Raw genomic sequence first — 22,764 nt, forward strand, 5'->3', positions numbered from 1 at the left:
TATATAAAATGTGGTACATTTACATAATGGAGTACTACCCTATGGTAAAAAAACAATGACATCTTGAAATTTGCAGGCAAATGGACAGATCTAGAAAAATCCATCCTGAGTGAGGTAACCCAGAAAGACAAATATGTTATGTACCCCCTCATAAGTGGAGTTTGGACTGTTTAAGAGACAGTATTGTTGTTTTTCAAGAGAACTTTGACTTTTAAAGTGTTGAAGTCTTTATAAAGTTATGCTTTGTCTTGTGTTGTGACATTAATATTAACATGGATCCTTGGGGACAAACAAGAAAGGAAAGTTTATGGTGTAATAGTGATGTGGTGGGTGTTAAGCTGAGAAAGAAGGAGTCAATTGTGTTGGTTAATATTTTGTCAGTTCCACACAAAGTCATCTGGAAAGAAATCTTAACTGAGAAAATGCATCCATCAGACTGGCCTATAGACAACTAGGTGGGGCATTTTCTTGATTGATGTGGACGATGCCATCCATGGGCAAGTGGTCCTAGAGTGTGTAAGACAGCAAACTGAGCAAGCTAGGAGGAGCAAGCAAGTAAGCAGTGCTCCTCCATGGCTTTTGATTCAGTTCCTGCCCTGGTTTCCCTTTATAGTGGAGGACTACAGTTGTGTACAAACACTGCAGGTGACAACATCCACTTTGGGTGTGTGATTGGGGTAGGCTATGGAGGAGCACATGGATGGGCACCATCAGAGCCCTCATGTGAGGGCTGAGGACAGTGATGGTAGAGTACATCATGTGCATGCCTGGTGCCCGAGGATGCTAGAAAAGGGCATCAGATTCCCTGGAACTGGAGTTAACAGGCGGTTGTGAGCTGTCATGTGAATGTTGGGAACCAAACTGGAGGAACGGCTAGTGCTCTTAATTGCTGAGCATTCTTTATAGCCCCCTCAGTCTCTTAGTACATTTCTACAGTGACTACACAGAAAGCCCCAGAGTTCTGCCTTTCCCTCTCTGCCACTGGGAATACAAGTGTGGGTCACTACTGGCTTTTCTGTGCATTCTGAGGATGGAACCCATATTTTTTTTTATCTTGTGTGGCAACCATTTTTTCCAACTGAGTCATTTCTCCAGCCCAGGCCTGTGATTTGTTTTCTTGTGTGTGTGGTGGGGAGGGACAGGATGAGCAGGATGAGGTTGGTAAGGTTGTCCTGGTACAACTGAGCAGGCCCTGAATCCTGCCTGACTTTATCACAGGTACTGGGGATCTAAAATCTGGTGTCTTGCATTCACAGCAAGCACTCTTAACCCACTGAGCCACCCACCCCAAGCCCAGTGTTTAGTCGGAGGCGTAAATAAAGAAACAGGAGAAAATGAAGAACACTGTATTAATGTTTATTTCTAATAACAAGAAACAGAACATCAGTCCCTTATTTGTACAAAAATACCTGAAAGTTTACAATTAGGTTCACGAGCCAAAGAGCTATTGTAGCACAGAGTGAAGCAAAGCACGCGGAATAAAGGTTTTGTCTGTCAATCAACACCCTCTGCATTCCCTGAAAACGTTTACAAGTCAGGTTGTTTTTCCGGTCACTGCGGTTTGCACTATGACATCACAAATCTACGATGAGCTAGTTGCGCTCTCGGAGGCGCAGTGATCGGACAGACTTCAGGTATTTAAGTGCACAAAGGGGAGACAAAACATCTAAGCTGAGGCACATTATTTCTTCAAAGTTTAAGCAAACAAAAAATAAAAGAGAACACGTTCAGAAACTCTTAACACCTAATAATATAACAGAGCCTACTTATTAAAACTCTAAAAACCCAAAGCATTTGGCATTTTCCTTCTCAACTTAGTCCAGGTGGCTATGGAGTTTTCATTTGGAAAAGAAAATCACAGGCAGAGATTACAAAGTCAAACAGGCTCCAAAACAACCCTGAGCTGTCCCCTTTACATTCATGTCAATTAAATACAAAAATAAAAGTCAAATGTCCTTCAGTCTCTGGCTAGGGGGGCTGGGTACCCACTACCCCAGGGACTAGCTGTTTCTGGTGGAATTCCCAGCTGCCTGTGCAAAGGCTGGCGAGCTCGGGGCCACTGAAGTCTGCTACACTCAAGGCGGGTTGCAGCCTTCAACAATTCACTTCGGCTAGGGAAGTACAAAATCTACGTCAAACCAGCTACGTACAAAATTGTGAACCAGAGTCAAGCCTATACTTCCTTTTAAATAAAATGCGTACTCATAAATATGAGATATACTTCCTAGCTGTCTACTGTAGAGGCAAAAGAAAATGATTATGCGTTGTGGGGACTGGTCTGTGTAAACTGGAGAAAGAAACCCTAGAGTTGCTTGTTGTCTGTTTTAAAAAGGTCTGACCTTAAGTCAGCAAAGATAAATGAATATGGTAAAACTGAAAATGTCCGTTATCTGTCCCTAAGGGGAAGATCAGTGGAAACCTGCTGCCAGGCATGAACTTGAGAATTATCTCATTGTCAACTGAATGATTAACTAGCTGCGAAAGAAAGAGAAATGCAATTGAGCATTTATGCTTAAGAAAAATGTTTACTAAAAAAAACGATAAAAGATAAAAAGATAAAAAGATAAAAAGAAAAAAAAATTCTTCATTTGCTGTAATAAACATCTCGTGGAAACACGGTTGCGTGGTCTGTGAACTACAGTGTTTCTATACTGTGGACCAGCTTGCAGCTGACCTGTTTACAAAGCGCTGTTACATCTATCTTCCACTATGCCGTCAACCGCAGGCAATCAGAAGTGCTCCCTGGGGAGCACTTCGGTAAATCGGGACTGGCAATCTAGTGGCTAGCTCAGGTTCAAAGGGCCAGTCAGGTGTGGTGTCAGGAAAGGATACCTGTCCACCACGGTTGTCTGTGTGTTTCTCAAGGGAGTCCTGCCTGCCACCCTCATGCCTGATAAAAATCATTAAGGGGACAACAGAGGGTCCTCCATGGGGGCTCAGGGGAGCCAATGACAACTCCAGCCACCTTCCATCTCCTCTCTTGGAGGAGGAAGCAAATATCATGCTGCTAAAAAAAAAAAATCTGTCCAATGTTCACAACCACTGTGAGGTACTTCTCACCCGAAGCCAGCAGAGGCAGAACCTCTGCATACCCTGCTCCTGCTGGCTTAGGGGGTTTTCAGTAGGGTGCAGAGGCCACCAAGCAAAGACTCAAAGCCAGCCTATGCTGTTGCCCTCTACAGTGTTTCCATATCTTTATCACCATAGATGCTCAGGGTGACAGAGCACAAGGCCAACAAGTTGACATTTTCTCTTTAGATCGCTTCACCCCACTACCCCACCCCGCCCCACCCCTGTGGGAGAACTGAAATGACTGAGGCTACTGCAGAGGGTAAAGGCAGCAATTATTCTACAACAGTGGGTGGCTATGAAAATGTGAGGCACAGGGCACCCCAGATGGACTATGTGGCATCCACAATGAATGCCAATGTGTTCCAAGAAGGCTTGCTGACATCAGTCTACAGCTGAGGTCATGCAGTTGTGCTGTGCTGGGGAACAGTGAGTTTTCCAAAGTAATGAGGTCTCCGGCACTGTGGAGAACGAGACACACTAATAATAAATGACCAAACGTCAGCACAACAACGATTATGACCAGACTGTGGTAGCTTGACTGAGTCCACAAAACATGCTTGGTGTCAACTGCGGTTGACACCTTTTATTTCATAATTTTTTTCTTTTTTTTTTGAAGAAAGCTTTTCAAGTATAATGGGAAGGACTGGGGTGTCTATAATGTAGGAGCCAAACCCACACTGTGGCAACCTGTGGAAAGCAGGATGCCCGAGAAAGCTTTGGGGATTCATTTTTCAGGCTGAAGTCTGCCAATTCAAAATTCTTTGTCTCATCTGGGTTGCAAAGCCACATCCTCTCCTACCATATAGGCTGAGTACAACATTGACAACGAAGAAGGAGTGCAAAAGTGATCAATACAAAAAGTAAACATCGCGGTTTTAATTGTCAAGATTATTCCAGGGCAAGAGTTCATTTCCAATCATTTCTCTGCGGTTTTCACCCTACGTGGCCTAATCAAAATCGTCATTCCAGTTTCTTCCCACACTTGCACTGGATCTCATCCCTCCCCCAATTTAAATGACTGATGCAGAGGGAGGTGGTCCTGCTTGATCCGCAGCGGCAAATCTTTGTGAAGTCCAATAACTAATTGATGTTGGTCGGTTGGCACCGATCAAAAAGACATGATGTTGAGTCCTTGGGTGGGAGTAGGTGTGTGTTCTCACCCTCATGCAGGCCTCTCTTCTCCGTTCCAGTGTTGCTGCCTCCAGCCTCTGTGATAGGGCAAGGAGGTCATAAGGCCACACGGATGCAGTGGTGCTTCAGCTTGCAGGGCAGAACACCTTTGTTGAGCTGGTAGAAGTCGACCAGCTGGATCAGATCGGAGAACTTGGTGTTCCCATCATCCAGAGTGAAGAAGGTCTGCCCATCATCCTCGCACTGCAGAGACATAGAAAGTACTTGCCGAATTAGAAAGTGTGACTTTGGGGGACACCCCACAGCCTGTGGTCAGGAGCAAATTTGCCTGCTCATGATTCTGTTCCTGAGAGCCATACATAAAGTTGGCAAAGTCAGTCAGAAGACACGGTGGTGGGTTAAGGAGCCATTATCTGTGCCCGGTGCTGGAACCACACCATATGATATTGGGAGGGGGACAAAGGCCACTTGGCATGGCTTTCTGAGGTTCAGTCACATTTTAAAACTACTCCTAGCTCACCAGATTTGGGAAGCTAAGTTCACCAAACCCACTTGGGTTATCTACTACACATAGCACACTCCAGTTATTCTTGTCAAAGGGTTGAGTCAATCTCCGTAACAGCCTATTATAAGAGCCTAAGGATCATTGGGTGGCTGTTTCTATGAAATTAGATGATATCATAGTTAAGTTTCATTGAGAAAGAACTAAACACCTGACATCTTTTGTAATTCACTGAGTCCAGTGACAGCAGTACAGGGAAGAATGGTAAAGCCACACTGCCTGGTTCATATGGATGACAGAAACTGTAAACCTTGGCTGATGAACAAACACAGCCACTTCTGACACAGTGTGATGGGCCTATGGTAGAACTGTTTCATGATCCGATGACCAAGTGGACACAGGAGCACAAGTTCTCAGGGGTCACTTAACTCTCATTGATTTCCTCTGTAATTCTGAGTGGTCAGGAGATATACTGGCTCAATTCAGACTATTCCTTCACTGGAAACAGCCAAGGTCAAACTTGTTGGAAGTGTCTAGTAGACCCAGAATCTCCTGGTTAGTTACATATAAGCTGGGAGGTCTCAAGGCAACAGCACCATGCTCAGCACCATTCCTTCTAGACTCTTGAGAGCTGCTTTCTGGGACTGGAAGCTGTCTGCTACTATCTATAGTTATGTTTAAGTTGGGAATTGCATTAGGAATGGAAGGACTGGTTAGAAGGTATTGGCACTTACGGGTAAGATCTGGAAGTTTTTAATCTTCTGGTGATGGCACAGTGTCAGTACGAACGCCTTTGGATTGCTCTGGCTGTCACGAAGGAGGAACAGCCTGTAGAGTGGGAAACCAGCAATTTATTATCAATTCTTTTTCAAATCCAAATTTCCCATGTATACATTTGCACACCACGTATACATTTGCACACCAGCTAGACCTGCCTGATAAAAATGGGCTTATAGACATGATACTTTCGTGTTTGGGAACCTGAGCGGCTTCTGGTGGCAATACCATTCAGAAGGTAGTTTAGGATGGCATTTGGCATTGGAAGGAACCAGGGGCCCTTGAGAACATGGCTGACTCTGGTAAGGCATGGAAACTACTAAGATGATGCTGAAATGGTCTGTGTTAGAGGGTCAGAGAGTGCTCACAGGCCAGATTTATAAGGAGAACATTATATTGGTTGCAAGATGTCACATGTTTCTCTCATGTGGGAATCCAGACTTAACAATATTATCTTTATCTGTATCTACAGTGATCCCATGAAATCAGTGTAAGCAGTAGGAGACCAATTTGGGGCAAGGAGAGGGGCCAGTGGAAGACCAAGGACAAGGGAAGGTAAGAAGTGAAAGATATAGAAAAAGTACCATGGCAGGTATGTATTAACAATCCATAATGAAGCCCATTGTTTTGTAAATCACATTTTGTTTTTTGAAGAGGGGGTGGAAGGACATCACCATGGATGCCACTGCAGGCAGGATGACATGGTGCCCTGGAAAGAACATGGTCACTCACTCACAGAAACCTGGGAGCTTCAAGTGTTCCTGTCTGATCAGGGGCAAGAAGGCTGACCCTGTGTCAGTCATTTATCTATCATTTCTTTTTGTAGATAGGGCGCTAGCGCAAGATGAAGGCAAAGGTGAACACTTGTCCTGGGCTGCTAGAGGTCACTGTGATAATAACAGCTGCTGTGACACAGCTTGTACTCCTGAGATCCAAACTCTCTTGCTGGCTCTGGTTACCATGTGATGTGAATGCTTGAAGGTCAACCTGCCACCAACATGCTTCCAGTCACTCTGGCCAATGGTTGCCATCATCCACTATACACGTATCAGTGAAGCCATCCTCTGTTGTCTGGCTCAGCCTAGCAGTGAGACAATCTACTTGAGCAGTCACAACTGTGAGAAGAAAGCCTCTTGTGGTATAACCCATAACAACCTGTTCTTAGTAAAAGACAAATTTTATAAGGTGTATAAATTAAGAGGTGTTCGTGATTTTTTTTTTCTTCCCTATTTGCTTACTGCCTTAGAAAGTAAAAGTAACTAGCCTTGTTCTTTTTTTATTTAAATTTCACTTAAGGGGTAAAGGGCACATCTGGACACATCCAGAACAGGAGAGTTCAGAATCGTCTCTGGCCTTAACTCAAAGGCAAGGCCAGCATACTTTGCCTTTGAGCTGGCTTATGCAGGACCCCATGAGCAGTGAGGTAGGAGCATGTGCTCAGCACAGTGAGCCTTCAATAGATGACAGCTTCAATTAGTGGAGTTTCCTTACCCGTCCACGAGACCTTGTTGTTTGATGATCCTGTGAGACTCCTCACGGGAGATACGTCCATGAAACCAATGCTGAGTCCTGTGAATCACTGTAGGGAAGATGGAGAAGAGGGTAAGACCTGGCTCCTCTGTAGAGACCCAAGAGCCCAGACAACAACACTTGACAACTTGGATCTCAGCTCCAGGCGCACTGTGCGCAGCTCAGTGAGGTTGTGGTTCCAGAGCAGGGCTCTGTTTTGCCATTACATACCACACAAAGCCATTAGCTGTGCTCACCTGAATTCAGGGTAGAAGGATGAAGGGGGCTTTGGCTGCTCAGAATATTCATGCGAGTGCTTCTCTTCTGCAAATGAAGTGCCCATGTTAGCAATGAGAAACTGATGTGCCAAGCCAACCACTGTCTAGGACAGGGTGGATAAGCAGTGTCCCCAAACCCTTAGACTTTGATGGCACTACCTGACTATGGAGAACACAGAGTTTCTTGGCAAAAATGGTAAAGAAAATGAAGTAATTGCATTTTGGTTATTTCTAGCCAACCCAGTACACTGAGGCAGCAATGTGTTTCTTACTCAGACTACCTATGAAGCAAACCCTGGAGTCTCAGCTTAAACTCTGGCAGTTCTCAGAACCCTGTTCTCCAGAGTCCTTGTGCTGAAGACTTTTGCCCTTTTCCCACACTGTGGCTACAGGACTGGGAATGTCTTCTAAGCAGAGCCCTGGGCAGGTGTTCTGCACATGGTCTTTAAATCTCAGGGAAACCTGAGCTGGGAGATAATCTTCCCATCTGCAGATTCAGCACTTGAGCTTTAGTGAGAGAACCGGTCCCTGTGGAGTCCTCATACGAATGTCTGGCCCCGTGCCCTCCACAAACAGCCACTAGTAATTTATCAGCAGGAACAGCTCAGGACAGAGTGCTGTGGAAGCCTGACAGCAAGGAGGGCTCCTGGGGCCAGCTGCTTCCTGTAGTTACTCCCATAACTCCCTCTCACCAACACCAGCAGAGCCCTTTTGGCAAAACCTGGGTGTTTGTGTGTAACTAGTTTCAACCAGAATGGGGCTAGAGCCTTACACGCCAGGCATGGCCTTCTTCCAGAGCAGCACTCTGGGCTTCAGCCGGATTATCGATCACTCTTCCGGTTTGTCCAGAAAAATCCATGGCCACCAGAGAATTCTCAGAGACACTGCGCTGTAAAGCAAAGGCCACAAATTCTAAGATGCAGAGAAATCAGCCAGGGTAGCATTACCCTATGGGACAATCATAAAGATGGTGCTACAGAGTTCCCTGTTTCAGGTTGAAAACTCAGTGATTTAAATGAAACCACACAAAAAATGGTAAAAATGACTTTGGGTTTTGCTCAAAAATAAAGGAAGGAGGGGGAAAAAAAGGGAGAATGGTTGGTCTATCTCCAATTCCTCATTGTGGACCATGTTTGGGGGCATTAGTTCAGGAAAGCAAACACTGGACTCTTCTATGACATGGCTTGCTCTCTCCTGGGAATAGATACCAGAGGATCTTTAAGATCACATTGATAATACAGTACATTTGTGTACTTTTGGGGAGCAGAGGTGGTTATACTCTCAATATCCTGACCAGGGAATGACTTCAACATTCATGGGTCCCATGACTTAACGGAACAAAAGCCAATGATGAGAAAGATGGCTTCTGGAGAGCTACAAGTGGCTGTTGCTATTTTTGGAATAGGTAAGGCATGCTGCAATGACGTTCCCACAAGACTTGACTGTCGAGGGTCCTCTACTTACCACGGGTGTATTGAAAGGAGAGAGCAAAGCCTTTCTCTGCTGTGGGATGCGATAGTTTTGGTACAGGAGCATTCCGTACTGGAGAGGAAAGACTAGAGTCAGTACCAGCACCCAAGAGCCCCCACAGCCCCAGCCCACAGCAAACCCCACAGCTGGGAGGGCAGGGCCGATACACAAGAGGCAACTACTCTTTGCCAAAGGCCCCCTGTGAGATGGCATGCTTCTGTTCAGTTCTGCCTCAGAACTTCTATCCTGGAAGAGAGGGGGTGCTGACTGGTCTGGGACTGTTGGAGAGGGAAACAAAGAGAGAGGGCAACAACACATATCACAATACCAAGGTCAAGAATAATTAGCTTTCCTGAGTTCTGCATGAGTCAAGTACTGTACTAAGTCATTTACCACTCCCCGTTTTTTATGATCTATGCACTATCATTAGTCCCATTTTACAGATAACAGAACTAAAACACAAAGAAACGAAGCAAGTATTCCAAAGTCACGAGAAGGTAAGAATTCACGACTCAAGTGCATATAGCTGGTTCTAAAGCCAGTCTCCAGAAGACAGAGGTCTCACACACTTTGAATAGCCAAAAACAAACAAACAAACTATTGATTCAAAACACCAAGTTGGAACAATATGTATGTATGTATGAGAGAGAGAGAGAGAGAGAGACAGAGAGACAGAGACAGAGAGAGAGGATATAAGAGTGAACACCAGGAAGAGGATAAAGTTCTGGAGTGGCTGCATCATCCTCATGTCCTTGCTTCACAATGTGAACTCTCTTGTAGCTCTTGGTCCTATAAACCACACTCCTTCCTAAAGTACAAACATGTACAACATGACAGGACTGTTTTCCATGAGTGTAAGTGCTCTCCTGTAAGAGGAGACGACAGATCAGGACAACTGTCTGAAATGAAAAATCAAAGAATTCCCCCATATTGAGAAGACATCAAACTGCACAGTCAAGAATACACAAAGCAGACACATTATGAGAAAACTGCTAAATAAAAATAAAAAAGAGACAAGGAGAAAACATCAAAAAGTTTCTTGGGTCCACGTGGCAAAGACTGCTAAGAGCTGAGTTCTTTTAGTCCCCCAGAGAAGAATGCATGTTTGGGAAAAATTATAGGGCAAATAAGCGGATGATTAAAATAAGCTTTGAGTATATGAAGCACAGCAGCAGCGCACTTTAGGGGGTTTTAATACACAGAGAATGATTATCCACAACAAGAACATGTCAGATAGGTGGGGAGGGAAACGAAGAAAGTCCTCTGTTAGACTGACTGTGGTGAAAGGACTGAATTACACGGCTTTTTAATACGTTAAAAAGATGCATGTTGTGGTGCTGTGGCAGCTACTGAAAAACAGAAAAATCAATGTATACAGGAAAATGTAAATGCTTCATGTGAAAGAGAAATTATGCAAACACTAATCTGATCATCTGAGGCAGCGATGATGTCTAGCATTAGACAGAGGAATTAAGACCTTAGGGCAAGAAACATCACTGGAAACAATGAACCATGTTTCACTATGACACAGACTGAGAAACCTGTTAGATATTAAGTATGCTACCTAATGCATACACTTAAAGTCAGTCATATATGTATGGTTTGTATATAGTCCTTCCTCAGTAGCTGTCAGGGGAACTGGTTCTGGGACACACTACAAGTAACAAAACAGTATTGGCATAGAACTTATGTACACCTTCCTGTAAACTGTACTAAGTCAAGGGTCTTCTATCATTGTCCACCTTATCTTTGGAGGTAGAGCCTCTCACTGAACCTGGACATTGCCATTTGGGCTAGAGCAGCTAGCTAGCAAGCCCCAGCTCATTATGTGGGTGCCAGGGCAAGGAAACTTAGTCCCTTAGAGTTGAATAACAAGTACTTTACCTACTGAGTATCTTCCCAATTCTCACATATAATTTTATTAAAGAGCATTTCTGATCTGTTTTGGTTGGTTCTGAGAATGTGGGGCCTGTGGCTAAGCCAGGCTGGCCGTACACATACAGGTATATGCTTGTGTGTGGTGTGTGGTCTCTGGGTGTCTATGTACATGTATGGGGAAGTCAGAAATCAATGTTGGGTGGTGTCTTCCTGCAACAGGGTTTCCAATTGACCAGCCAGGAGCCCCAGGGATCTTCTTCCCCCCACCCCACAGCACACTGGGGTTACAGAAACGTACTGCCACATCTAGCTGGTCCTGGTAATGGAGATTTGAATTCAGGTCCTTATGTTTTCATGGCAAGGACTTTACAACTAAGCCATCTTGCCAGTCAGACACATATGGGTTTTGGGTATGTAGATACATGGAGAGGTGGACATAATGGCTTAAGCTTGCCTGGGCTTCTGAAAGATGACCTCTCTGAGTCATTAGAATGGCCTGCCTGATATAAGCGCTGGCCAGACCACAGAGCCTATGTTAAGAGTGTGATTCGTGCTGGGCCTGGGGCCATGCTAGGGACTAAAGCCAGCCACGTAAATGACAGTTCTATATGGCCAACGATGCACGGAAATTGGGGTCCACACTAAGGCTTGGGTGAGCTTCCCTGGTCAGTAATGCTCTGGGTGTGTTACTGTACGTTTTTTGTTAGCAGATTCAAGTATGGTATACCTGACTCCTCTCTTCTGGATTACCTTCAGGCTATTCATTCACACCTCTCCCTTTTACTGTAAGAGTTTATAGCCCTAGTTCATGGGAGGGGGGGGGGAGAAGCTAAAGGGTCTCCCAAACTTGCCTGCATGCCTCTTCCCACTACACATAATGACACACCTAATAAATCTGAACTCTACAGTGTTCTAAAATCAAATCTTTTGATCAACAATGTAGCATCTCAAGTAGAAAATCCAACATTTGACTTTATATGATCTGTCACAGTTAAAACCCGGGCAAATGTATAAAATTACTTCAGGTTATGTGTAAAACATGTATATGAAACAAATGCATTGCATGTTTAGATATAGGTCCTGTCCCCATGACATCTCATTATGTTTACACAAATATTCCTGTGTCACAAAATGCCAAAATCCATAGTGCTTCTTATCCCCAGTGCTTTTGAGAAGGGTCACTGAATCTGGAATTAAACAAAGTTAGGAGTATATTACCCCTATATGCTCTTTTCCCTTTCAGTACCTCTGCTCTGTATTTGGCTCAACCTGAGTGCCTTTCTAGAATGTCTTTAAGTAGACACTTAGGTCACCGACTTTAAGCTTTACTTATTTTTTTTTTAACATGTATTTAACATTTTCCTTTGAAGTTCTCCTGTAACTTGTGGTACTTTTATAATTACTCAATTGGCATATCTTCTGATTTTGTTTTGCATTCTCTCCTTGGTCTATGAATTATTTTAAATAGATCATTTCTATAAGTAGGTATTTTGTACAACATTATACTTTATTTGCATAGTGTTTTAAATGATTTTTTTTTTAAGATCTCAGTTACTAAGGAAGTTGGCTGCTTTCATACTGTTTGTAGTTTAAAGACTAAAAGTTCACATGGTTTCTACTTAAAAATATGGGGACCTACATGGTAGTTACTTGTATTCATACAAAGTCTTGAAATTGTTAAGCCATTAGCCATTTATGTACCAGCTGGCTATAGAATTACTTTCTTTCATTTCTCTTTTTATTTTAGTTGACTGGGCTTTAAAGATACATGTATAGTCCAATTAATGTTATTTCCTTTGTAATTCCTTCTATTGCTTCAGAAAAAGAAAGTATGACCTAACGATGTTTCCTGCTTTACTGCAGTGTAGACTCTCACTTCCTATTCACATCAAATTAAATGTGGCTCTTCTAAACAGTAAAGGATTAAGGTAACAGTGGACTGTTTTGTTTCTTTGTGTAAAGAGACAACAGCATGTCTCCACATTCAGAACTTGTCATGTTAAGAAATATCCTTCTGGACTGGTGAAATGCCTCAGTGAGTAAAGGTGCTTGTCACTAAGCCTGAATTTGGTCCTTAGAGCCCACATGGAAGGAGAGAACTGACTCCCCCAAGCTGTCCTCTGACCTCTATACACATGCCCACACACATTCCCCTAAAGAAACTAATTAATAAATTAACATAATAAAGAACCATAAGCACATCAATAAAGTTCACAGGAGTTTAACATTACAAATGAGGTTGAGTTTGGGGATCTAATGAAAGGAATCCATTTGCTTTGTGAACCCATTGTGCATTGACAGATTTCCTTTATTACCTAGTTTTCATTCTGGCCATTAACCCTGGAAGACCCAACACGTTGAATAAAAGGACAGATCTTTCCCTAGTAACTTAGGGAGACATGTAAGTTCTTAAGTGAGGTAGTAAGCAAGTTTACTACTGTTTTGTGCGAAGATAGCAAAAAGGTTTAGAGTTATGGTGGAAGAATGCTTCAAAGACTATAGCTCAACTCCAGGAATACAAGACAAACTTAAAGAGATTTTCTTTCTTTTTTTTTTTTTTAAACAGGAAGGGAGCCGTAATCACATGGGAGCATACCCCATTTAGCACAGATGTTAATGAAAAGGAATCTATTAAGCCCAACTAGGCTGAACCTTCCAGAGGCCCAGTGATTTGATGGGCCATGTTCCTGGTTCAGAAGTGGCATAGGCCATTACAGTCTTGAGCATCTAACTGGGAAATGAGACTCTCCCTGCAAAATTCTAGCAGAAGTAAGTCTCTGCCATTATAACACTACAAGCTCCTGAGACTGTGGGATGTCTGCTAATCTAGAATACTCTAATATACTACATTTAAAAGAAAATCAAGTCCCCCCCCCCCCCCCCCCGGTCTGTCATACTGGGGAGTTACAGATTTTGTTATGAAACAGGGAAGAATTTTGCTATGAAAATCTTTGAAAACCACTTGATTTGACTTTAGGGAAAGACTGCAAGAAGTGTAAATCCACAATGCTTACATTTTAGATAGGACAAAGAAATAGATTTGGGGGAGGAGCAAAAAAAAAAAAAAAAAAAAAAAAAAAGTTCCAATTGCCTAAGGTTTGACATCTTTATCGAATTAGATTTTTTGCCATGAACAGGAGATGCCTCCTTCCAGTAACTGAGGACTGGCTGTGTGGAACCCTAGGTCTAAGTCTTGGTACCTAAAGTAGAACTTGGGAGGGAGTATTTGCACAGGGGTACATCTGTAGAGGAAAGGCTAAGAACACTGAGCCACCACCCAAGTCATTCCATGATTCCCAATCTGTTGCCCTCTCTGGCATGCCTAGGATCCATGAGGCGAAGCTTCTCTGACCTCATTACACCGGGTGCAGCCTTTTGTTCTGCATACCCTTCTCACTGCTGAGATGGCTTTGATCCCTGCATTTAGCTGCTTCACAGAACTGCAGTGAATTTCTTCTTTGTTTCCAATATGCTGGTCCTACTGTCAAAGTGCTTTTGCAGAGGAGGCTCCTCATGCCTCTTGGTGGTCTGCTGTCTTGCTGAACATGAACCTAATTGCCTTTTCAGGGTGGGGTAATTTAAAACCAAAGCAACCACAATGACAGGCTCTTGTGCTGACACAGCAAGACATTTTGTGGAGGGAATTTTTACATCAGTTTAAGAAATGTTTAGAAAAGCAGGGAGAATATGAGAAGTAGGTAACCGTTACGACTCTCTAACCCTTTGGCACAGCCCTGTGTCCAAGAATGACTCAATGATGCAATAGGAAAGGATGAAGACCACAGACTGACCCCATGTCCTGCACTGTCCACACTAGGTTAAGTCTGTAGCTGAACACAGCCATGCCTTTAGCAATCGTGCTTTTTTCCTCTTTCAAAGGCAGGCATACGTATGCAAGCACTTCATGGCCCTTGGTTATTTTTAAATAACAAAGTTTTCCTTCCCCAAAGCCCTAGGATAGCAACGTGACATAAATTACTGTTTCAACACTGCTGACGCCAAGTTCATGTTCACTAATCAGAATGGTAATGAGACAGGCTTAGGAATGCTGGGAGGTGACTTTTCAGGGTGATTTAGGATTCCAGGGTCTCTATGTTGACAGTTGTAATAAAGCAAGGAAACCTCTATGCTGAATTCACTTTTTCCAGATTCAAATCCAAACAAAACCCCAGCCCATTTCTGGCGGGTAAGAGTATCTGAGAGGATGAAGCTCAAGGACTTGCATTACAGACCAAGGCCTACTAATCCTGAGAAGACACAACTTGATATTTGGTTATCTGTGCTACTGTGAGCCTGCCATCTTTAGTTCAAACTCCCCATTTGGTGACTTTTCCCAGCAGCCTGAGGGAGACTTTGGCAATACCACAATACACAGATGCCATAGGCAAGGCATCAAGAAAGGGGAGCGTATACATGCGTGTAACCCCAGCTGAGGCAGGAGGATCAGTCAAGTCCTTCTTGAGTTACAGAGAAAGTTTAGGCAATCTACCCATACTGTGCCTAAAAATGTGTAAAGAGGCCTAGGGTTAGTGCTCAGTAGTACGGTGCTTGTCTAGCATGTGGGAGACCCTGGGCTTAATCCCTAACTCTGCAAAAGACAGACAGACAGACAGACAGACAGACAGACAGAAGGAATGGACAGACAGGCAAACGTACACACAGAGGCAGAAACATGAGTGTAAGATGGCATTTGCATGAGCCTTTATTATATCCTGAGGGCCTAGAAGTCCCTATCCTCAATGGGGATTTGGGAGGAGAGCCTGGAAAACATGGAAAACAAGCCCAGGAAGGTTGGGTCCATGGGTCCTGCCTAGTCTTGCTTTCTGCAGCCTGCAGGGATAAGAAACAGGAGAGGTTCTAGGTTTCCTGTGGCTCTGAACTTCCTATTCTGAAGGTAGTATGAAGCCGCACTACCACATGACCAGCCGAATCTTGTCTTCCAACTTTAACTAAGATGACTTCTACCAGGAGAATGTATGGAGGGGAGAAACAGCTTGGTGTATGGTAGGTAGTAATCACATAGCTGCTTAGGAATGACAATGATCTCGAAGCACAAGGAATTATGGCAGAAACAGAAAAATTCTACTGTAACCTCGTTGGAGACTGGCAACTCAGTAGGCTGTACCAAGGTATGGCACTGCCTCCTGTAAGAAGTGCCCTTCAAGATGTATCCTGAGACCTTTGGAATCAAATGATACCTGCACAGTAGCTGGGACACTAGAACTCAATGCAGAATCAGATCTATTCCAAAATACTGGGGAGGCTGAAGCAGGAAGATTTTGAGTTTGAGGCCAGCATGGCCCACATACAAACCCTCTATCAAAACAATAAATCAAACCAAACCAAAACAGGAAGTGGACATGCAACTGCCCAGGGCTCTCAGGGAGGGCGGCAAAGCACAGTACTTAGGAAGTGAGCTCAGGAGCCAGAATGCTGCTCTCAACCTGGCTCTGCCACACCCCAGCGGCCAGACCTCCAGCCTCAGTGTGGTTACCTGTGAATGAGACAATCATGACACAAAGCAGCCGTGAGGAGAACATGAGGTTGGGCACCGAGGCATGGATGTTCAGAACAGGCTAATGGTGTCATGTTAGCATTAATATGGTATAAGATCTCATGTATTTGCACTTCACGATAAAGCCAATTAGTGTTGTCACAACAGTTCTGCCCATTTCCTTTCCTGCAATTGTGTTACAGTTTTTACTCATGGTACAGTGGCTGAGAACTGGAGCCTACTAACTGGACTACATATCAACAGCTTAATAAAATGTATTGTTTTATAGTGTACAATGCTATTTTTTCTATTTCTTTTGTTGCCTTTTAAAAATACATTTTCAGATTAAAAAAAAAAAAATCAGACCTATATAGAAATGTAAAGGTCTGTGTCTAGCATGCGCCCCTCCTTGCATAGTGGGGCTATCTATCTCTCAGCAACCTTTCCTTTTCTGGTACCATAAAGTCAAATATAAATTTTGACTTTTGCCTCTCTCCCACACAAAAATGGAAGACATCCTAATATTGATATACACTTAATTTTTAATTAGTAGGTTTTCTAAAACATAGATCATCCTTTTATTTATTTATTATTATTTTTTACTCATTTATTTTTAACAAAGGGTCTCTGTATAAAGTCTAAGCTGGCCTCAAACTCAACAATCTTCTTGCCTCCATTTCCAGTTGCTAGGATTCTAGGTATGTGCACCACACCTAGAAATCTCATTATTTTAACATACAGAAAGTATTCCTTTCATGGCTGGCTTACATCCTGTCACTTGGATGATAGACTGCACAGGCTTAGAACTAGGAGTTGTCTACTGTGGGGAAATTCCTTATCCCTTGATGCTCAGGGATAGACATTTGGAAACGTCTAGAGGCATTTTTGGCTGATTCCACTGACTGGGGGCATCTGTGGGCAGATATCTATAATGCACAGGGCCTCCCCTTCTAGCTCACAAAGAATCAATTTCCACCAACCATTGGTGGTGCTCAGCTAGAAAACCTTGCTCTACCCCTTTCTCATGCTCTGAGATCTTATGTAGAAGAATGGACACTTGAGATCTTACACAGAAGAATGGACAACTACACGAGAAATAAATTCTGACAATAGTACAAACATCATAGCATTTTTGTGCCAGAATGGCCCCACATCCAGTTTGCTCTGTGTGAGAAACAGCCATTGCTACCACGAGTCACATACCTTGAGGAGTCTGAAGGCTGTCATCCAGCAAGTACGGATCTGGTCATCCTCGGCACAGAGCAGACGCAGTTCCTTTGTCTCGACTTTCGCTTTGTTTGGCTAGAAATGAAAACCCCACCAGTGCAACAGTGAGCAAGTATACACCCAGTGTTAGGGAAGGCTGCCCTCAAACCAGAGGCCATTTGCTGGATGTCACCTGAGCAAAGCAGAGCAAGAGGCACATGTGTCCCCTGTCCAGTTTACCCACCATCAGTCTGATGAGCCCTTATTTTATTAAGGACTAGTCATGGGCCAGTGTTCCCATATACACACAGAGGGTAGGCATAGTGTGGTCAATCCTTATGACCAGAAGCCCACACAAACAGTGTCAGTTCACTCAGTGTTACAGACAATTGGGTGTAAGGTTAGGAGTCCCCCCTCCTAGCCAGCTTCTGACTCTACCATGACCAGGTAAAAGCTTCACCCAGAGCAGGAGGCCAAGAGCTACCCCCCTTTTAAGCTGAGTCTACTGAGTGCTCCATTAGAGCATGTGCGATGATTTAAAGCCCACTAAGTCCTACGCACACAGTAAAGCCAGTGTAAAAACCATTTCTGTTTGAAGCAAAAGGATCCATGACCAAATACTGGGCAGAAGAAGAAAACCTGTGCACAGTTCTCAGCCCCAGGCCATGGGATGGGCAGCATCCTATGGAGTACCTTGATGCACATTCCATGGTCATTGGGTGCATTGTACTTCTTTCCAGAAATCAGATAGAAGATGCTGCTTTCCTCCAGGTCAGCCAGCAGCTGCAGGTGTCTGGGTTCCTGCAAAACAGCAGCCAAGCAAAGTGTGGGGTCATATTTACTGGAAAAAGTCTGCAGTGCTAAAAGCTCATTTTGAGGTCTGTAGTCACTCTGCAGCTCTCATCTTTCTACTGGTCCTACATGAAACTGAAATGAAAGCATGGAATTCTCACAACAGCATGAGCTAAAAATGTCAGCTACATGTTATCACAGATTTCACTTTGTTTTTATATGATCTGCGCAATTTTTAAAATTTGCTCCAGCAGAGCCAAAACTATACAGCTTGCTCATGAATACAGGACAACAACAATCCAGCACCTATCCTACAGCCAGCTTGGATTCAAGTTCCAAATTATGAAAACCAAACGTGTGTCTGCCTTGACTGAATCAGCCAGGAGGGTGTGTGCTCAACCCACAGTAGGGACCCAGGGCTGGGCATTCCAGAGGTGCAGGAGAGATGTGACAAGGGTGTTGCTGTGTGTGTGTGTGTGTGTGTGTGTACTGCCATTCAGTTTATGACAGACTAGTAGTCTACTGGTCCCTTTGGGTAGAGCCATTATACAAGTTGCTCATTAATAAGTTAATACTAGAATAAAAGAGGTTAAGGCACATTTAAAAATTAAGCTCAAGTTCACAGTAAGCATACCTAGGTCAGGGAGAAGTGAAATATTTTAAAACTTACCTTTGAAGTCCCCTTGGTGGAGTAATAAAGGCCAGATCTGCGCAGGCACACATACAGTTTCTTCCAGGACTTTCTTCCAACTTCCTTCACCTGCAGGAATCCTTGAATCTCAGGGCAGCTGCTTGTGTTCAGAAAATTCTATGAAGGAACACATTTTTAAAATTAGGAAATGTGCACATAATAAAATAATGGAAGCAGTTATGTTATTACACATAGCTGATATTTCCTGGATTATTAAAAATACTTTGGGGCAGGTTCTTAGGCAAAACTTTCTTCCTTTGAACACCTTGAAATCCCAGCAAAATTGGTATTGTTAATATTAAATTAACAATTTAATTAATATTAAAACAAAGAGCAGCAAATGGCTCCTACGACAAGGTGGACATAATATTGTAAATTTCCCCAGAAGATGGAGCATTTCGGGAATCTGCTCCTCACTTCAAATTTCCAGCAAGTCTATTTCAGCAAGAACTCAGTTTTTGCTTGGTACCTGCAGGAGCTGAGCCTGATTGCCATTGGGCTGCTGGCACCAAGTAACCATCTGATCCGGGAAGAAGTTCTGAGAGAGGAGAAAAAAAAAGCTTATTACATACAGCACACCTGCCAATATTAACAGTTCTCCAGATATGATTATGATTTGTATTTTAAACAACAGTCCTTCTCATTTTTTTTGTCAAAACCTATACAACCCCAGTACCAAAAGAAAAGCACAACCAATAATACAAGGAGTTGATGTCAGCATGCCAATCACTGACTGCTGTTCATATTCCAACATATAATCAAGAGAGTATCTGCTATTTGCAAAGATTAATGAGTAGCTCTTCTGTTGAATATTGGCTCAGTATGTTCCAGTGTGAATATCTTTACTCTCTGAGCAGAGAGACAGCCTCCTTCCCCAGTCTCAATGACATGTATGATGGTATTGTGTGTGAAGCCTGTTTCACTGACTGTTGACCCAGCTTCTTAAGCCCATGTATGCACAAGTCTCAGCTTGTCGGTCTGATAGGTTCTATTCAACCCAAGTACATATTCCAAGATTTCGAGAGGCCCCAGTGCTAATCCCAAGAGGATACTTACCACCGGATTTTTAAAGAACTCGTACTTCGCATAATTCTTTCTGAATAAGAATTTACTCTCACTTGGCATGGTGCTCTCCACTTGGACCACGATCTCATGGTCCTCCAGGCACCTCTCTGTAGGGAGAAGCATCACATGTGAGTGGGGACAGAAACATCGGGGCAACTATGCAAGGTCAATACTGTTCTTTAAGCACTGAGAATAAAAAATATATCAGGAACACTGAATTTAAGTCCTTTGTACACACTGATGGCTATCTAAAAAGGGACCTTAAAATTCAATATAATTCAACATTCAGGTTAGTGCTGATGAGTATGTGTTTCTTTTGCACTTGGTATCAATGCAACATTAATGAAAGGGTTGCAAATGATTTTGCCCTTATACTACAAAATTTCAACTCCTGCAGTGAATATACTCTTACAACTTGGAAAACACTCAAAAGCAAAGGAAAGGCAAAGATCCCAGGCAAGGAGGACTCACAACAGGCAGGGTATAAGAGCAGAGGGCATACAGGTACGAAGACCAGGGGAGCTGTGGACAGGACACTATAAGTCATGGGATGTACAAAGCACTCACCATTCACACCTAGCTAGTTAGCCACATCATGGGATGTATGCACCAGCTGCATTATATGTGAAGACAAAGAAAAGACCATTCTCCACAGAGCATTCACTGTGCATGGCATACTGGTGGGCACTCATGTGTACATACACACACACACCTCTTAGCACACCTTATGTAAGGACCTCTCCTTCGGTGTAGAGCATGGAGAACTCCTCGCTGATAGAAATAACATGCCCAGAGGGGCTGTGCTTTTCTGCCGTGGAATAGAGATCATAGCTCCTACCACAAAGCTCAGGAAAAGTCACATTGGAGGTGGTAGTGACAGAGAACTAACCACATCAGACAAGTAAGTCCACCCCAGGCTTAGTGTGAGACCTGATGCCAGCCAGGCATTAACTGGACACAGGGGCTGTATCCTAAATCCCTTGCATCTCTCATGCTGCCAGAGCTGAGTCCCGCCTGGGAAGGAAGGGAGACACTTAGGAAAAGCCACTTTAAGTTAAAAGGGTCACAGAATTGGGAGAAGGAATTTCTCCATATAGGAGAACTGTGGCCATGGGCACTTCTCTGTGAGGAACACCTCTGTTACCAAGAGCACATTCTGGGTTGACACATCCTTGGCCTCCATTTTGATACTGTAAGAAGGGGACATCTTGGTAAAAATATTTAAAACCAGAATTTGTTCTCATGGCAAATACAAAGCTCACAGACCATGAAAAGCCATGCTTGGTGCAAACATAGAATAGTTTCCATTTACCTCTATCTGGGAGAATTCTCCCCGTAACACACGAACGCTTATGTTTACACAAGGGTTATATTTCCTTGAGACACATGTGAACAACCACATACAAGCTGAGCATTGACTAAAACTGTGATGCATGGTTTGAAAAAACAGCCATGCTTAAGTTCATTCATTTTAAACAGACTTTCTAGTCTAAAAACAGATCAGCGAGTTCCATTAGGAGTTTTACTCGGAGAAAATATTCTAAACAAACTTAAAAACAAAACTCAACAACCCCATAGCCTGTGGGTGGCTGTTTTACAGAATAAATTATTTTTCCATTTAAAATACAGAGTAGAAAAGGGAGTGTAAGCCGTCTGAGTAAGGATGAAATGGCTAGCTCTTAAATCAAAGTATTCTGCTTCCCAGAGAACTTTAAGGAGCATGAAGGGCCCTGTGGGGAGCTCCCCAGCTAAGACTCATGCTATGTATGGTCTGCACAGCTCTGACCCACAACAGTAGCTGTCTGGGAGAGCTCCTGGCGAAGTTGCACACATACTGCACGTACACAAAGGGGAGGGCATGGTGCCTGGGGAAGGAGCAGGGGAAACTGGGCCTCACTGTGGTTTCAGGTAACCAGGGACTACCAAGCTGGCCCCTGCAGTCCTTAAAGGTTCACACTTTCTCCCCCCCACCCCCCGCCAGTCAGGTGACCCTAGAGGGGCCTCACTGTGGTTCTTCAGACATACAAACCAGCTGCAGTGTTAGCTTCTGTTCCCCCGCTAAACCTTTCTTCAGGCTGCCGTGGGATGACTCTAGGCACAGCCGTTGCCTACAACTTTTACCCTCAAGTGCCTGCTGTTCCTGAGTTCTGAGTAAACCTAGAGCAAGGCTGCTCTTCAGGACATGCCTAAAGTACCATGTGCTCATGAGGAAGAAGCAGGGACTCCTCAAATGCCATTTGTTATTTTTCAAATGTCTGCAACTATGGTCAGCATCTGTGTCAATATCTCACTTGGTGACTGAAAGGATTGACCGTCAGAAAACTCACAAAGGAAATTGTACCTCTTTGTTTTTTAAAGTACACAGCTACTTAGAGCCTCAGCAGAGACTTGACCAGCCCAGGTAGCAATTGTGGAGAGGTCATGCAGAACAGAGGGCAGAAGGAGGCTCAGTGCAGCCTTTCAGCGGGCTCAACCATCCTTCCCTAGCCCCTCCCACCCACTAGAAAGTCTCAGGCCTACATGTTGACTGCTGGAAATCATGGCGCTGGGCGAGAAAGCGTGTCCAACCCACCTCGACGACAAACCAGCCAGCATTTTTCCATCTATCCATCCATTTTAATGAGAAAAAGATATCACTCGGCGATTTCAAATTAACACTAATGGACTGCAGGCTCCTTCTGGGCAGCGAGGATTAAAGGGGGCTCTGTAGGTGTCAGTGTCTAAGGCACTGTGGCATTTGACTGTAAACTGCGCCTAGAAAGCCACTGCTCTTTCCTGGGGTGCCTGCCTAATTCCGACAAGCCACAGTACTCACTCCTCAGTCACTGAACTGTGTAGGACCCTCTCTTTCCTGTGCTTGCTGTCCCAGCTCTCCAGCTCTGGCACCAAGTGACCCCAC

General features: G+C 43.8%; 1 protein-coding gene across 1 annotated transcript in view; it reads right to left on the reverse strand.

Moving 5' to 3' along the window:
- Positions 1-1,342: 1,342 nt before the first annotated feature.
- Positions 1,343-22,764, reverse strand: part of Grb10 (growth factor receptor bound protein 10) — a 98,697-nt gene continuing 77,275 nt past the window's right edge. Inside the window, exons 7-17 of the mRNA XM_051200699.1 lie at positions 19,857-19,972; positions 19,270-19,338; positions 18,780-18,917; positions 18,011-18,118; positions 17,315-17,413; positions 8,734-8,811; positions 8,042-8,158; positions 7,249-7,315; positions 6,974-7,061; positions 5,440-5,533; positions 1,343-4,446 (exon numbers count right to left, since the gene is read on the reverse strand). Coding sequence (XP_051056656.1) covers positions 4,300-4,446; positions 5,440-5,533; positions 6,974-7,061; positions 7,249-7,315; positions 8,042-8,158; positions 8,734-8,811; positions 17,315-17,413; positions 18,011-18,118; positions 18,780-18,917; positions 19,270-19,338; positions 19,857-19,972 — 1,121 coding nt within the window. The 3' untranslated portion in view covers positions 1,343-4,299. The remainder of the gene's footprint in view (positions 4,447-5,439; positions 5,534-6,973; positions 7,062-7,248; positions 7,316-8,041; positions 8,159-8,733; positions 8,812-17,314; positions 17,414-18,010; positions 18,119-18,779; positions 18,918-19,269; positions 19,339-19,856; positions 19,973-22,764) is intronic.

The sequence above is a fragment of the Phodopus roborovskii genome, unplaced genomic scaffold (assembly GCF_943737965.1).
Source record: "Phodopus roborovskii unplaced genomic scaffold, PHOROB, whole genome shotgun sequence".
Taxonomy (NCBI): domain Eukaryota; kingdom Metazoa; phylum Chordata; class Mammalia; order Rodentia; family Cricetidae; genus Phodopus; species Phodopus roborovskii.